Source organism: Staurois parvus, unplaced genomic scaffold (assembly GCF_062004578.1).
Source record: "Staurois parvus isolate SC_StPar_1 unplaced genomic scaffold, SC_StPar_1.0 ptg001805l, whole genome shotgun sequence".
NCBI lineage: Eukaryota > Metazoa > Chordata > Amphibia > Anura > Ranidae > Staurois > Staurois parvus.
Window position 1 is genome coordinate 3,252,364 of NW_028319601.1, and position 18,080 is coordinate 3,270,443.

Here is an 18,080-nt window from a genome sequence, read left to right on the forward strand (position 1 = left end):
AGGAGACCATCTCCCAATCCCCAGCCAACACTTCATTTACCAACACCATAAATGCCCTAGGTCAGTGATGGCGAACCCGTGGCACGCGTGCCACAGCCGGCACGTCGAGCCTTATCTGTGGGCACGCCAGGAGAATACCGTATTTTTCGCTCCATAAGACGCACTTTTTTTCCCCCAAAAAAGGGGGGAAAATGTCAGTGCGTCTTATGGAGCGAATATAGAGCGGCCGGTCCGGTATTTCCACCGCCGTCGTGTCAGAATACCGGGCCGGCCGCTCAGCTCTGCAGTCGGACCGTACCTGTCCCTCTATCCAGCGGCGCGCTGTCTTCCCGGCTTCTGTAGTGTGCGTGACAGCCGGGTCCCAAGTGCGCATGCGCAAGAAGCAGTGCTCTTTGTGAATGGTAAGGCGGTACCTGGGACACATGACAGATCCCAGAAGCCGCCGGACCAATCACAAAGCGCAGCGCTTCTTGCGCATGCGCACTGGGCATCCGGCTGTCCGACGAGCGCCCACACTACAGAAGCCGGGAAGACAGCGCGCGGCTGGATAGAGGAACAGGTAAGATAAAAAAAAAAAAAAAAACTCTGCGGAAGAGCGGGTACCTGTCAAATTCAGGTACCCGCTCCCCCCCTCCCCAAAGGTCCGCAGTCTCTGGTCATCCCTGTACTGTGTCCACAGTCTCTGGTCATCCCTGTACTGTGTCCACAGTCTCTGGTCATCCCTGTACTGTGTCCACAGTCTCTGGTCATCCCTGTACTGTGTCCACAGTCTCTGGTCATCCCTGTACTGTGTCCACAGTCTCTGGTCATCCCTGTACTGTGTCCGCAGTCTCTGGTCATCCCTGTACTGTGTCCGCAGTCTCTGGTCATCCCTGTACTGTGTCCGCAGTCTCTGGTCATCCCTGTACTGTGTCCGCAGTCTCTGGTCATCCCTGTACTGTGTCCGCAGTCTCTGGTCATCCCTGTACTGTGTCCGCAGTCTCTGGTCATCCCTGTACTGTTAATTAGTTTGCACTACTGTACGAGTTGTTTTTTCTAAACCAAAAGCTCGATATTCAGGTTTCATTGCAGTGTTGGCACTTTGAAAGAAATAAGTTGGTTTTGGGTTGCAGTTTGGGCACTCGGGCTCAAAAAGGTTCGCCATCACTGCCCTAGGTGCTGTTAGTTATTGTGCATCACTATTGAAATCAATGGAGGTTGACAAGTGTCAATTCTTCATGAAAGTGACATGCTGCTTAACATTATGCTACTGCTGTGTGGTACCAATGTAATATTCATGGCAAATTGACAGGCTGTTATGAGGCTCTAAAACGCAGAAAAAAAAAAAGCTGCATATACACGGTATTGATACTTGAATGAGCTCTTAAAGAGTTGTCTTAATTACTTTCAGGTTTGATATCTAGGAACTGGGAGGCAATATTTTGCATTTGCTGCAGCCTTAGTGACAAAGAACTACCTGTTACCTGTTGCACATCACAACCATTGTAAACCTTTCATAAACTGGATGCAAGACTTTAGCGGTACCCATTCTACCAGAAGTTTGGGAAACCCTTTGAATAGTCTCCATTATATGGAGTTAAATTCATCCCAAAGGTTATCAACGGCAAACAAGGTCTTCATTACATCAGTACAGACAGTAACAGACTTCAAAAAAATGTTCTTGGCTGAATGGGCACAAATTCTGACTCAAATCTTTTAGTAAGCCTTCCTAGAAAAGTGGTGTTCTATAATGGCCTCAATCTACCCCCTCCCCATGCACAATATTGATGCTTACAGTGGGTATAGAAACATTGTTCCTTTGCAGCCTGAAATGAAGGCAGGCCATTTTATCCAGCTTTATTTACTCACTGCAACTCATAACATCCAAGTGAAAGGTACAACACCAACATGCCAAAAATAAAAAAAAACCCCAGAGCTACTGAGTTGGAAAAACTATTTCCCCCCCCCCCCCCCAAAAAAAAATTACTTTGTAAACTCGGGTGTAGCTAGTACCCTGCTCAATGGCACACAGCCATTTGACTCAACTGATCAGCTGTGGCCATTTTGATTAGTTCAGCATAAAAAGCATTCCTGAAGCATTTCAGCTTCTAGTAGTGCAACTGAAGCAAACAATTAAGGGTGGCAAGGCACTGTCAAAGATTTCTTGGGATACAGTTGGACACATACAAGTCAGGAGATGGATAAAAAAAAATTCAAAAGGCTTTAACAATGCCTAGAAGCACAATGAAGTCTTAAGTGGAAGGTATTTGGTATAAACAGACCCTCCCTTGTTCAGGGCATTGCCTTAAACTGGATGAAAGAGCCAGGAGGAAACTGGTCAAAGGCGACCAAGAGGCCTACAGCAACTGAAGCAGTTGCAGGAATTTACGACAAAGTGGTCATTGTGTGCCATGTGATCATATACCATATTCTCCACAAATGTGGCTTGTATGGATGGGTTGCTAGAAAAAGCCAAAGGCCACATGCAGTCACAACTGAGCTTTGCTAAAACACAACCTTGAAGATTCTGGAGGCCACATGGAAAAAAGGTGTTCTGGTCAGATGAGACTAAAGAATTTAGCCTCAACACTAAACTGGCGGCAATCAAATACAGCTTACCATATAAAATAACTTCCTACAGTAAAGCATGGAGGTGGTAACATCCTGTTATTGAGATGTTTCTCTGCAGCAGGGACTGGAGCACTTCAGGATAGAAGGAAAAATGGATGGGGCAAAATACTGTAAAATTCTTGAGGAAAATCTGTTGCCCTCTGCCAGAAAGTCAATGGGAAGGAGATTTACCTTTCAACATGACAATTACCTAAAGCACACAGCAAAAATGACCACAGTGGTTGGAGAAAAGTGTGAAGTCCTTGCATGGCCTAGTCAGAGCCCAGATTTAAACCCCATTCTGTGGAACGGCGAAGACTGCAGTCCAGTCATCAAATCTAGCTGAACTTTAGCAGTTCTGCAAAGAGTGGACAACTATTGAAAGTCTAGATGTGCAAAGTTAGTAGAGATATCTTAACAGACTAAAGGCTGTAATTAAAGCAAAAAGGTGGTTCAATATACTGACACTAGGTAATCCTTTCCTCAACTCCATGATTGTTTTTTTCCCGACATTAGTGCAACTTATAACATTCAAGTGAAAACACCAAGTAAATACAGCTGGATAAAACAAACTGTCTTCACTGTGTTAGCAATAACCCATGTGTATTTTTCAGATGTCATACAGTAGATGTATGCTTCCATTGCGGACATGAGAACTATAGTCTTAGTTGTCATGATTTGTTAGCTTCATGGCTTTGACACTGACAAAGAACAGGTATAAACCCAATTGCTGGTTCTGGGTCCGTGGGTAAAATGTACTGCAGCAAGGCAGCTAGCATTTCAGGATCAGGAAAAGGTGGCCCCATATTTCTATCATGACAGGTGACCAACATTCACAACTCAAGCATAGATGGAGCTACTGACAGCACTGAGCCAATTATGTGTTCCTGTACAGCACAATTCTGTCACCCTGGCTTGGGTCAAGATATGGAAGGAATACTTGCCAGCACACATTCATAAGTGACATTTGTTTGGAAACTCAGGACTCAAAGGCCTTGAAACATTGCCTTGGAGTGCTCCAGTTACAAACATTGAACTTTTGACTCATGCATCAATGGGTTTTCCCACTATGCCATTCACTGGTTGCTACTGACCGATGCACAAGATGACCAGTATAGAGTCCAATGTATGGATTACCCAACATATTTCAGGCACAAAAGGTCTGAAGGGGGGATGTTAAAGTGTTACTAGTCCACAACTGTAAAATCAGTCTGTATATGCAGTAAAGCATGCTGGTTATACACACTTTGGGACCTAAGGGGTTAATCACTGCGTTGTGTAAAAGGTTTTACCTTGTCTTCTCTGATCCACCCCTTCTACTGCCCCCATTTCATCTCCCAATAGAACAGCTTTGCCGGGGGGGGGGGGGGGGGGGCAAGCTTTGCATGCTCATGTTTGGTGTGTACTGCTAGAGTTTCTTGGGAGAGTGCATGTAGTCATCACAGGGTCAATCTGCACTGTCCAGGAGGTCATGGGTCCTGCAGCCTCAGCATAGTCAGAATGAAAACTCCTACAAGCTTTAACCAGTGTTCTGCTGGACACTGATAGAAGTCACAAGACTGCTCCAACTGCTGATAAGAAAAGGTATTTAGCAGTTTATATTTACTAAAATGATTGCATTTCCATGTTGTGTACTGTGGGTGACCAGATAGTGAATGCAGGGTCCTGGGTTTAGAAACGCTAAGGAAATACTGCACAGGAGGTAAGGACACCATTGTATTGTAGCTCATACCTCATAGGTTTGGTGGGGATACAAAGCAGCAGAAAGCTACCTTCCTTGCTGTCCAACAGTGTGTATGGGGGGGGTGAACACAAAGCAAATCAAATTGGTAAATTACTGTTGAAATGTATAAACTGACTTGGCTTTAAGAGCATCAGCAATTAATGGTGTTTCAATATTGTATTGAATTAACCAAGTTTAGATGATATTTTAAAGTATTCAGATGTTTGGTAGACATGAGTTAAAATAATGGCAGATTTATTCTCCAGAAGGCCCTAGGCACTAAAATGTGTGACTTGAAAGAAAGCAACTTCGAATCCTACCATAAATGAAACAAACACCTGTGGTAGGCCAGAATTTCTTTGCAAAATATCTGATGTGCTAGCTAAATTAAGGCAGTTCAAACTGGCATGTTAAGGTGGTTGTAAAGGCTCAAGGCTTTTACCTTCATGCATTCTATGCATGAAGGTTAAAAAAAACCCCACCACAACCCTGTGCAGCCGCCCCCCCCCCCCCTTACCTCAGACCCATCCTGATCCAGCAATGTGCACAAGAGCAGAGGCTCTCCTGGGACTCCCTCATTGGTTGAGACAGCAGGAGGAGTCATTGGTCATCCTGCTACTGTCAATTACAGCCAGTGAGGAAATGAGGAGAGGGGTGGGGCCAAGCCGTGCTCTGAGTGCACACAGAGCATCAGCTCAGCAGTCCCAATAGCAAGCTGCATGCTATGGTGGCACTCAGCAGGGAGGGGCCGGGAGCACCAACAGGGGGACCCAAGGAGAATTGGGGCTATGCTGTAAAACCACTGCTCAGAGCAGCTCAAAAAAATTATGTATTTTTTTAAATTGTCTTTTATCATCACTTTAAGACATAACCATGCAATTTGAATTTCTGGAAGGATCCTTTAAAGAGCTGCCTTTCTGGCCTGAACAGGCTATGGCCTGTTCAAAGCATAGGAACCACACAAGCTGAGTCACATTCATAGCTTCACAAGTAACATTAGTTTGAACTGCAAGATGACAGGAATATATTTGTGATAATAGTGAGCAAACCTAGCAACCTGCTTTAAATCACATTTCCCTTAACCTCATAGGGACCAAGTATAAGCAGCATTGCAAACGTGTACAAGGCCATTTCTGTTCAATGCAAAAAGTAGTTTATTTTAATACAAACATTGACTTGATGCATCTCTCCATATGCTTTTGGTATCAATATACATTATCACAGAAAACATTTAGTAAACACTGCAGAGAAACCATTAAAGTCAAAGATTCGAATGCAAAAGTTATGGTTACCAAGTCTACTGTACCACACAATCCATTAGGGTAATCATGCATTTGAGCCGGCCACCCATCCTGATCTTTGATCAAATGCTGTTGACTTAAACAACTTGAACTGGGGTGGCCAGGTGCAGTTCTTACAATGCAAAGTACAGCCAGATTGGCATAGGCCAAAAATCAAGAACACTTGTGTGAACACACATTTGATATGGTTGACAGCATATGGGCCAACATTAAAAGCAGAAATTCTAGATTTAAAAACCTCTAGAGGTTAATTATAAGCATTGCACTAGCCTGCTCCTTAATCTAGAGGTTTTATAGCAACCTGCACCCATAGCAGACAGCAAGAATACATTGTCAGCCCTATACAAGTATGACTTTCTGACAAGCTGTTAGGCCATCGGGTCCCTAAAATGGGGAATGGAAGGTAATGCACTTCAGTTGTGCATGCATTTCACTACGCTAGAAATTTCTGGTATTTGCCTTTCCCTAGCATTTTAAAACCATGCTACAAACATTCTGCACTGTTGCAAACTGGCTTTAAATAAAGGTAGACAGCCTAGAGTCAGACAGCCTCCCGTTTTACAATAAATGCAGGGAACAAACAAGTTTTATAGATTTTCAACTTAATGCATTCAGGAACTTTAGGTGCTGCAGAGATATGATTTCATTTCAGTATTCCAATCAAGCAAGCCTGTCTTCTAGATTTCTTTCAACTATACAGACAGCATCTTACCTGACTGGGCTGCTGATGGTGTGCTAGACTGCCCTGAAACATCAGAGTCCTGAGTGCTCCATGGTCTGTCCCAACCAGTCAGACTGAGGGACTGCAGACCAAGGCACAAGTCGTTTGTGTCAGGAAGGCCACGAGGGGATGGATCATGAGATGTAGGGAAAAGCATCCTGCTTGCTGTAGCTCCCTCTGTATCTGGGTAGTCTGCTTAGAAAGAAGAAAAATAAATCAGAATTCTTCAGGATGATTCTAGTAAACAAATCTTCACCTGCAGCAGGTACCATCCACTGTTGTGTAACAGAAGTATCAATACCCACACCCTTGTGTTCTGCCTTGCCTGCTATGTTGAGAGCGCAGGAATCATTGTCTTAGCATCATATTATGCAGTCCTGAGGATAAGAAAAGCAAAAACTTTCATAGATTTTGCAGCTATCCGAGTAATAAGCAGTCTCCTGCGCACATAACGCAGACACTTTGCTTCAAGTGGCCCTGCCTTCATCCCTCTCCCCAGCACCCCTCCCACACATTGTTCTGGATCGACTCCAAGCCTGAATCAGCAGCAGTAATGCTGGGCTTCATCATTGTGCTAGCATAATCTGTTTGCTTGGAATACAGACAGGAACTTGGTGTATGTAGCACTGTTTACCAGGGAGTAGCAAGGCAAGCTTTTACAGAAATATCTGAAAGCAATCAATGGTCCACCATTTAAATTTATTTAAGAAAAATATTTTTACTGAACCACTTGAAGCCAGCGTCAGCTCCCATGCATGGCCTGAATATTTTATCTACCTACTTCTGCTGTAAATGCTGAATATGTCTGGTCTAGTCCAAGCTTGTCTAGACAGCCCCTTATATTAAAAATTAGGAATACTCCATTCCACTCTGCTCATGGGCAGTACAAGGTTTCTCTGCCAACAAGTAACTGGACTGCAGATTGAAACACATTTAAAAGTTGCCCAGAGGTCCCTCCACTGAGTGGTAAGAGCTGCTGCAAATATATTGGAGACCTTTATCCTGCAGCCATAGCCCTCACTTTCCAGACCAAATTTATTCCAGGAATTGAGAAGTCAAGATCAATGACAGTCAGCTTGAAGTCAAAAAGGTAATTGTCTTGGCAATAAAAGGGACTTCAGTTCTAGAACTCCAGAGAAGTGCGCATGCTTTTTTTTTTTTTAATGCTGAAGATCTGTTGAGATCCTTTCACATTAACATCCAGTCATGTTTTTGCCAAAAACAGATTCAGTTTACATCACTCTTCAGTTTGACAGTCTACATTTTTGCATCAGTTTATAGTTGTTACATGAACCAAATCATGAAGTAAGGAGTAGAGGTGAGCAAACAGGGGGATCTAGTACAGAGTTAAGCAGAGGGGGTTTTGGGGTACAGAGGTGAGCAGAGGGATCTGGTATATAATGGCGCAGAGGGGTTTTGGGGTACAGAGGTGAGCACCCCAAAATTAAGGTTCACATCTGTGCTACTGCATGTAGGCTAGTCCATTTCAGTGGGCTTCTCTACCCGCAGAGAAAAGGCAAGTTGTCAGATTTTTTTTTTTTTTTAATTGCGCTGTACCAACACAGCATCTTCACGTGTGGGGTACTGAACATATGAAAAGCAGAGAGAGTATTACTGGATTTTAAACGGCATAGGCATTTTTAATGTTTTACATAAATATACCTGCAAACAGGTCCAGCCTAAAGTGCTCTAGCAGGACTTCAAATTTGACTAAAATTTCACCAAAAAAAAAAAAAAAAAAAACCACTTTGCAATTACTATTAAAATTACAAAACATTGCATACCAATAGTTTATGGCTCTGAAACTCCTTCTGGAGTACCCCCACTGGTGCTCTTGGCTTCTCCCTTTCCAATGCCCCCATAGTAAGCTGTTTGCTATGGGGCACTTGAGCAGGCTTGATCCTGAGCCAGGCTGCGAATCTATTCAGACAGTTCAGTTTGATCCTGCCCCTCCGGTTCTCTGCTCACAGGGTTTGGGTAAAAACAAAACCTCACCCCCCCCCCCCCCCACAAAAAAAATAAAAAAAAACCCACTTACCTTTAAAGCCACTTTTAAAAAAAGGAAAAATTTTCAGCTTTAGAACCAAAATTTTGTTAACAGTTTATACAGTGGAAAATTTCAACATGCAGAAGTTTGCCCAGAGACCATCTTTAAAGAAAGCCTGTGGGCCAACACTGCCAATGTCAAAATGTCTCTCCATTCGAGTCACTTGCCCTGAGAAAACACTGCCAGTGAGGTCAAAAGCAAAGTCTGCAGTCCTGATTTGCATACCTTAAAGATCACTGCGTTTACAGGATCAGCAAGACCGCTAGCATTTTGAGAGTTTTGTTATGGCAGCCTCTATTAAAAATTAAAGCTGACAAATGCAGACATCTGTTGGAAGTCTTCAAGTGATGAGAATCCAGTGAGGCATTCTACATGTTGGCAGCCAACCCATACTGAAGTACCAATTTCAGAGCATTGATGTTTTGCATACAATCAAGTCACTTTACATTGCATACCACCAATAAAAGTAGTTTTTTACATATACATACAGAAGCACAGCAGTAATACCCACATAAAGGTGTACCTTGCAGGTGGTCACATTTACCCTTGGCATTGGGAGTGGTACAAACACCAGTGAAGTCCAGAGAGTTGTCCAACATGGCATTTATCCTTCTGAAAATATCAGCATTGCTGCATGTAGAAAGCGCTGGAGTGTCAGAAGGGCATCCCCAACAATCCTTTGTTCTTCCTAAATCATCTTTCTGCAAGAAAAAATATTGACTTAATATGCCAAACCATATGGGAATAACACATCTACAGTCAATGCACCTTATCCTTTAACCATGTGTATTGCGCTCTCATACAAGGAATTAACCCCATTCTAGGAACACCATAAATCCTAGTAAATATGGCAGCGAAAAGGATTCATGCCAGGCTCTAAAATGACTGAACTGTTTAAGGCTCATATATAAACAGTGCTGGTTTTGTTTCAGACACTTCCCAAACCTTGTGGGATTAGTGCAATTAGAAGACTAGACACTGGAAGGTTAGGGAAAAAAAACAAACAAAAACAAAAAAAAAAAAAAAAAAAAAAAAAAACTACTTCAGTCACCTGTTCAGTCACATTTATGCATAGAAAAACTGGATTCAACTTACATCCATCTCATCCGATTCCCTACTGATAGAATGTAAACAGAGCAGATGTGTAAAAAAACAAAACAAAAAAAACAAAAAAACTGCGTGCAGATCCCCCACAGTCCTTTGGTTTTTGGTGTGAGATCCATACTGGACCCAGACTAAGCAAGGTCCCCAAAATACATGCACCCCAGCAGGCCAGGAAAGGGGGGAGCATACACCCACTCCTGAACCATAGCAGGTCACAAGCCATCAATATGGGGAACCCCCCACCCTGCAAAGCACCTTGTCCCCATGTTGAAGACAACCACTTTGCCATAACCCTGGCCTGGAGATTTGCGCACCCGTGCCACCCTGTAGCGCACAATGTACACACGATTATGCATTTCCGGGTAGGGGGCACACGAGCCGTGCCACCATTTGTGGCCGACTGTATCACAGGGTCCCAGCTGGTAATTACTCACCGGCGCCAGGTGATTTCCGAAGATCTGACGGGGAGAACTGTTTTGTTTACCAACAGTCCTCTGACAGCTCGGGCACACTGCTCTGGATGGCTGTGCACAGTGAAGCACACCTACACTGCCTCCTAGTAAAAACACTCCCTGCACAGTTAACCGATTGCCCCTCATGTTAACCCCTTCCTGCTCATCACCATTAGTACAGTGTCAGCTTTCTTTTTTAGCACCGATCTTTGTTTTGATGTCACTGGGGATGTCTGACACCAAGTCAGTTCCCACCCAGTGTCAAAATGTCTGCCGCAGTCCTGCAACAAGTTGCTGATCGCCACCATTACTAGTTAAAAAAATAAAATTGCAGTATACACACACCATTTGTAAACGCTATAACTTTCACGTAAACCAATTTACACGTATTGGATTTTTTTTTTTTTTTTTTTTTTTTTAGCAGAGATATGTAGCAGAATACACTTTGTAAATGTATGGTAAAATTTGATTTAAAATTTTTTTACTGGACAGGTTTAATAGCAAAAACTCAAAAATGTTCTCAAAATGGTTTGTCTTTTTATAGTGCAAAAAATAAACACGCACAGGCGATCAAACACCAGAAGAAAGTTCAATTTGTGTGTGTAAAGGCTCAAGACAGCAAGTGGTTAACAAGGGGACGCTAAGGTCAAAGCCCCCACCACTGCGAACAAGCAGCCTGTACAGGCACAGCAACTGGCCCTGGTAACTGCTGCAGTCATTGGCTGCTGGACAGGTTTGTAAGTGTACTGGCCAATGATTTTGCCAGGGACCCTGCTGATCGCCTGCAGCCAATGACAGATCGCCCCTGTGCCTGTATTTGTAAATGCAGACAGGATCTCTTCTTGGACCCTTTTCGGTCCAGGAAGAGGAGAGACTACCACAATCAGTAAAAGTAGCATATACACACACCTTATTTAAGCACATGTAATCCTTTGATCACCTGACACAGCCAATGCACAGTATTTTTCGTTACTGTATTACAATCACATCAGATAGCAACAGGGTCAGTTAGCGTTGGATTGTCAGCACACGCTCACGCTGTCTGTTGCTAATCACTGCCATTACTAGTACAGTGTGTACAGATTAATATGATCACAAACTACACTAGCAACCCCCTTAGTATAGTGTCCCCAAAAACACAGCGTTAGCAGGATCAGCCACAATACCTGTCAGCACCTGTGTTGAGCCCCTCTGCCCACAATGTGCAATGTCAAAACAGCACTAGAATCAGGACTGATCTCTGCTAGCACTAGCAGGTAAATTTTATTTCTAGTGGTGCAAGCAGTCCCAGACAGCAAGGAGCCCTTTCCTGCGAGTTGCACCAACTACCTGTAAATTTATCACCCAAAATAAAGTATACCCAACCCCAGGTAACTGAGGGGCTAGAAACGCATGTTCTCATATGCAACAGTGTGCCATTACTAGTGCGGCACTTCCTTTTGGTGTCTTGGCAATCACCAGTGCCCTAGTACATCCTGGCCTCACACCTGCACTACAGTATCTGTGATATGGCAGTTCCCAGGTGGTGAGGCAGCTAACACTAGTAGCATACCACAGCCACCAAAAAAAAAAAAACATTGTGTACAGACATCTAGAGCCCAGTGTCCTTCCAGAGGTGCATGCAAACCCCAATTAACAGCCCCCAGATTCAGGAGCACCCATTATTCTCCAATACACAACCCAAACCCCAGAAGTCAGGTGGAAACAAATTTAACTGGATTGACCTGTTTTTCACAGATCTGTATCGATTGTGGACCAAATCAATCTACACAATACATCAATGCCCACCCAAATTCAACTCTTGCCAGACCATGCATGTGAAAACCCATCACTGTTTCCGAATGTAAAAAAAAAAAAATATAAAGCCTAACTCTTAACATGGGCATTACAAAAGAACTGCGGTCATTGGCCCACAGACCCTATTCGTCATATGCCCATATTCTCTGCTGCAATGGCCAAGAAACTAGACTAATAAGTTTCCTGCATTTTAGTAATACACTGTCCTCAGTGTGTCCCTGAATGTTTGGTTCTTCAAAAAAAAAAAAAAAAAATTCAGCTCCTCAAACTACCTGAGAAATTTGCAGATGTGTATCTGCCCCAACAAAACATCTGTAGACTAGTCCCTTAAACATTTCACTGGCCGCCTTCAATCAGCAGCAAGTGTGCCAGATCTGGGGTCAAAATGTATAAGGAGAAACAGGCTATACAAATTTAGAGTTTGAGGGAAGTGGATCTCCCCAAACTGAACACCTGCCTAGACTACATGGAGAGCAGTGGCAAGATATAGGACTTTGTCACCCTTGTTCTGGAAGGGGAATCATTTGTACATGGACAACTGTACAAGCCATTGGTAATTTTGCTCATGTAAATATATGTCAGTTTGTCAGCTACACATTCAGTGACAATTTAAAAAAAAATTCAGACAATTGAAAAACTGATGAAAAATAATTCCAATTTTTACTAACGAACAAAAATGTGAGGGGACATTTACCTACCTGCTTCCCCGCCGCCCTATAGCAGAAATACTGCTACAGGGTGACAGGGGTGTGGAATTACACATGTGATTTTGCATCTGCGGGTAGGTTGCACGAAGTTAGAAAAATATGCCTTTTGAAATTATGAAGGGGATCGTTTTCAACCCCCCCCCCCCCCATACATGGTAAGGCTCCCTATAGTCTCACATGTGGTATCCCCATACTTTGGAGAAGTAGCAGAATGTTTTGGGCTGCAGTTCCACATATTGTATACCCATGGCATGTGCAAAAGCTCATTAACATTACAAAATGTAAAAATACATATTTTTAAATTCAGTTTACTGTGGATATAAAAAGTATACACATGCCCCTGTTAAAAAGTCAGGTTTCTGTGATGTAAAACAATGAAATAATTTCAGAACTTTTCCACCTTTAATGTGACCTATAAACTGTACAACTCAGTTGAACAAAACTGAAATCTTTTAGGTGGAGGGAAGTAAAAATAAACTAAAATATGGTTGCATAAAGTGTGCACACCCTTAAATACTTTGTTGAAGCATCTTTTTACAGCATTCTTCAGGCTTCTGCTAGAAAGCTGAACATAAAGAGGAACTTTATTTCAGTATGACCTAAAGCATACATCCAAATCAACAAAGGAATGGCTTCTCCAGAAGATTAGTTTTGGAATGGCCCAGACCTGAATCCGATCTGTGGGATCACCTGAAGAGGGCTATGTACAGGAGATGCCCTCCCAATCTGACAGATTTGGAGTGTTTTTGCAAAGAGTTGGCAAATATTGTCAAGTCAAGATGTGCTATGCTGATGCTCATACCCAAAAAGAATGCTGTAAAAAGATGCTTCAACAAAGTATTTAAGGGTGTGCACACTTTATGCAACCATATTTTAGTTTATTTTTACTTCCCTCCACCTAAAAGATTTCAGTTTTTCAATTGAGTTGTACAGTTTATAGGTCACATTAAAGGTGGAGATTTGTGAAATGATTTATGTCTTACATCACAGAAACCTGACATTTTAACAGGAGTGTGTAGACTTTATAACACACTTTAGTTTGTAGACTGCCCTGCTGCCCGATTGCTTTCACAGCCCCTGGAAACTGCTCTCCCACCATGTATTCCGGGCTCTGCTTGCCCATTGGCGACATGGTGGGGAGGGGAGCACACATTTCCCACTCTCCTCTCCTTATTGTGACCTAAAATGCGTGGTGTATGATGCCACTTCCAGGTCACAGCTTTCACTCTAGGAGAAGCGTCTTGCAATGTGATCTGCATTGTAAAACATCCAGTGGATCCTGCACATCTCGTTAAAAGAACCTGTTACAAAAAAAAAAAAAAAAAGGAAGGTAAAGTAATTTCTTGGCCTTGATGAAAGAGGCCATCTTGGATAAAAGGCTGGGTTTGTCCTAAACGTCACTATCCGCAGAAATTTGGAGGAAGGGGTCCTGATTGACAGGGCTTCCAATTCACTAACTCCTTACCGCTACAAGGAATACAGTCTTGAGGGTCAGGGTCTTGAGGGAGCTTGAATCCAGAGGTTCAAATGGGGGGCCTGTCAGCATATTAAGTATTGTAAGGTTCCACTTTGGAAAGGGTCTTACAGGTCTGTCTGGTAAAGGACAGAAACTCGCCACCAGCTCTTCTCAGGCGAAGGGAGACTCTAGAAAAATGCTAAGAGCCAACACTTGGCCCTTCAGTGTACTCACTGCTAGCCCCTTGTCAGCCCCCGCCTGCAAAAATTCCAGGACTGACACACACACTTTCCAAGGAAGTGTACCTGTATCAAGTCATCTAGTGATCCCAGAGATCCAAAATGAACAGCTGGAGGGGCCGGAAGTGCAAACCTGCCCATACATGGGGTTATTAGGCCTAATACTGACATGGTTTTCTAAAGGGTGGAATCCAGTTCATAGCCCAGGTACACCATCCTTTGGGCTGGGAGCAGATTGGACTTTGCAAGATTTACTAGTCAGCCCAGATTTTCCAGGTGTCTCATCACCAAGGTTATGTCCCATGACAGCTGTTCCTCTGAGTCTGCAAATAATGAGATCGTCCAGGGTAGGCCACCAGCGAGACTCCACTTAGACACCAGGGCCTCGGTCATGATCTTTGGACTTTCCTCCTCGCCCAGGATTTTCACAAAGGGCAAGGCTCAGAACTGCAGATGAAGCATTTCCCTGGGGCCCTGAACTACAGACATGAATTTTTGAAAGGCCTCTGCTTTCTGGCCTCAATAGACCTAAGGGATGCTTACTTGCACGTTCCTATTGCAGTTTGGGGGGGTTTGGGAAGCAGGAACCTGACCGAGACGATCGAATCCATCCGGAACTTTTTGTATTTGATGGTCTCGTTCAAGGGCTTGAGGTTCAGAATCAGCTTGTAAGTTCCTGAGGGATTTCTGACAGACATGTGACTAGAACCCCCTGCCAATCTCTGCGGCAGGGACCCAGACAACGACTCTCTGCTCCTCCAACACCTACAAAGAGTAGGGCTGACGCCTTCTCTGCACACCTTGGGAGCTCTGTCACTAAATCTGTGGCGGTGACATACGAAATTCCAGGCAGTACCCCCTCCTCACTATGCCTAGGATAAAAGGGACTGAAGGACTGCTTCCCACTGTGGGAGGAAGACCCCCCCAATCTTCCTCCTACAGGGGGAATGTCATTGTGATTTTTGGGGCTGCTTAGGATGGAAAACTGCTCCTCCCTTGCCCCTTCCTCTGCCACCAGGGCCTCATCTGTACTTCCTGCCTGACAGCTTGTACCCTCTTTTGGGGGTAGAAACTTGCCCCCAGGAGCTTCCTCGTAAGGGGAAAAGCTTCTTTCCTGTCTGCAATACAATCACAGCATCATCTCGAGACCTAGGCCAAAAAGGAAGTCACCTGTGAACAGGATGCCCCAAAGTTTAACTTAAGAGGCAATGTCCCCCTGCCATGTTTTGAGCCACAGGGCTCTGCAGGCAGAGTTAGTTAGGGCTGCTGACCTAGCCGTCATTCCTCAACGACTCTGCTGAACCGTCCACGATATAGCCCACACCTGCAGTAAAGTCTGCAAGGAGGCTAAAAATGTTGTCCTGGGATCCAGCCACGATATGGGCCATTAGCTGTGTAAGCCAATACTCCATGTTCCGGGCTACCACTGTAGTGTCCATGGCGGGCTTTAAGTTGGATCGTGTGGAGTCCCAGGATTTTTGAAGGGAATCCGCCCTTCTATCCATGGTGTCAGACAAAACCCCCATGTTTTCAAAGGCAAGGTCTATCCTCCTGGCTACCTGAGAAAGCTGCGTCCAGCTTGGGGCTCTTATTCCACACTGCGGATGAGTCGTCAAATGGGAACCTGCACTTAAAGGATTTGGCAAAGTGCTTTCTTTCTGGGTCCTGCCACTCTTAATGGTCTCCACCAGTACATCGTGGATGGGAAAGACTTTGTTCCTCCATCCCCAAATACATCTGAACATGCAATGTAAGGGGCTTCCCATCTTTCTTAATGTCCAAGGTAGCATAAATGGCTCCTAGTAAGTTGTCAACCTCTTCTAGGGACAACTTGTATCTAGAGGGGCCTCTAGACTCACTCAAATGGCCGTCCCCTTCTGAGTCTGCCTCAGAATCCAAGCGCAGGGATGGGTCCCCCTCCACTGACTCGCCTCTTGGCCCCCCGCCTCCCTACTGGTTGTAGTGGCAACCTTGATCTGTTAATCTGTTAGGGGGGAGAGGGTGCGGTCAGTGTCTGGGGCTGAGCTAAATTCTCGACTAGAGACTTAAAGGAATCAAAAAAAAAAAAAAAAAAAAAAAAAAAAAAAAAGGCAGTGTCAGCTCCCTAACCAACTTAACCAGGTTCCTCTGAGAAGGAACTTCCTCCTTGATCAGGCCCTCATACAGGACTTGCACACAGCACCTTCGTCCAGGAGTCCTTGAGGGTCACCTTGCATGAGAGGGCACTTCCTTTTAGCCCCATGATGCAGCACAGGCCTTTACCTGTAATATGTAAAGAGAACAAGGGCCCCTTTAACCACAGGTACTGCTGACTGCCCCTCCCCCCCTTCTGGCAGGAGCCCAACAGGTATGGACGCAAGGTTCCTCTGAGCCGCCTGCCTGCAGCTGGCTGGTGCCGGCATAGCCTGGTCCCGGTGCCACAGACATGCTCCAGGTGGTGGTCTGCCCACAGTGCGTCACCTGCCTCTGCAGGATGCAGCCCACCACGCTGCCAAACTCCGGCCTGTGCTTCCAAGGGACACGGCCAGAAGCCGTGTCCGGGAGAAGTCCCACCCTTTCGCTGGAAGTGACGTTCTCAATCATCTGGCCTGGGCTCTATTGCCGGCACTTAGTGAGGCGGTAGTACTTTTCCGAGTCCCCCTAGACAGGTATGGGACCCCCCCTTCCCCCACCAAAGTGCAAAGTGGGGGCACCCGGCTGCACGCCCCCATCTTCCAGGCACAGCGCAATCCTCTGACCACACCTGGAAGGGCTTCCCAATCAGTGTCTCCCCACCAGAGGAAACTTACCAGGGTCGGACTGGGGAGGCTGTATTTTTATTTTGGGTGGAGGTGTTTGCTCAGGTGGGGAGAAGCTGAGGTCTTGAGGTATCTAGGCGATAAACTCCTGTGATGTTAATACCTCACAGTGTACAAATTTGTAAATACATAAACCAAAAATTATTGAATAGAATGCACATGAAAACATCCAAAATAGTGGATAATGGTGAATACCACCCAAATGTAAAAAGGTGTAACCTAGGTACACCACTAGAAATAACAGACTATGGGTGAACATAATACACTACATTTTGAATTGTGCCCAAAAAAAAAAAAAAAAAGTGATATGATCCTATTGAGGATCCCAAAACTCAGTGACACAAATACAACAAATATCCTGCAACTGATTAGTTGCTATAGAAAATGCTCCCAAAATTTAAAGTGCTCACAGTGAACAAAGGATAGGTGGAAGTGAGAAATTGAAATCTAAATAAAATTAACAGTAGAAACTGGTGTGGAAAAAATAAATAAAAACTGCAAAGTAATTTCTGCAACACATCTATTACTGAAATCCGCTGAAACTTACGGATTCAAGTGAGATTTGTGAAAAAATAAATGAACGTGAAATCACAAAACAGTGACCCGTCAAAAGAAATGCATGGCTAACAAATTATGCACTGATTTGCATGTTCATGAGGGAAATAAGTATTTGATCCCCTTCACAAAACATGACTTAGTACTTGGTGGCAAATCCCTTGTTGGCAATCACAGAGGTCAGACGTTTCCTGTAGTTGGCCACCAGGTTTACACATCTCAGGAGGGATTTTGGCCCACTCCTCTTGGCAGATCCTTTCCAAGTCATTAAAGGTTTGGTGGCTGACATTTGGCAACTCTAACTTTCAGCTCCCTCCACAGATTTTCAAATCTGATTAAGGTCTGGAGACTGGCTAGGCCACTCCAGGACCTAATGTGCCTCTCCTTGAGCCACTCCTTTGTTGACTTAGCCATGTGTTTTGGGTCATTGTCATGCTGGAACACCCATTCACAACCCATTTTCAATGCCCTGGCTGAGGGAAGAATGTTCTCACCCAAGATTTAATGGTGCATTACCCCATCCATCGTCCCTTTGATGCGTTGCAGTTGTCCTGTCCCCTTAGCAGAAAAACTCCCAAAGCAAAATGTTTC

General features: G+C 44.3%; 1 protein-coding gene across 3 annotated transcripts in view; it reads right to left on the bottom strand.

The window, feature by feature from the left end:
* Positions 1 to 6,812, bottom strand: part of CPEB1 (cytoplasmic polyadenylation element binding protein 1) — a 50,101-nt gene extending 43,289 nt beyond the window's left edge. The window contains exons 1-2 of one of the 3 annotated variants that reach the window (XM_089663968.1): positions 6,660 to 6,812; positions 6,326 to 6,526 (exon numbers count right to left, since the gene is read on the bottom strand). In XM_089663968.1, coding sequence (XP_089520094.1) covers positions 6,326 to 6,491 — 166 coding nt within the window. In that variant the 5' untranslated portion in view covers positions 6,492 to 6,526; positions 6,660 to 6,812. Of the gene's footprint in view, positions 1 to 6,325; positions 6,527 to 6,635 lie in introns of all 3 variants that reach the window. The other 2 variants (XM_089663969.1, XM_089663970.1) reach the window with 2 other exon arrangements.
* Between the last annotated feature and the right edge of the window lie 11,268 nt (positions 6,813 to 18,080).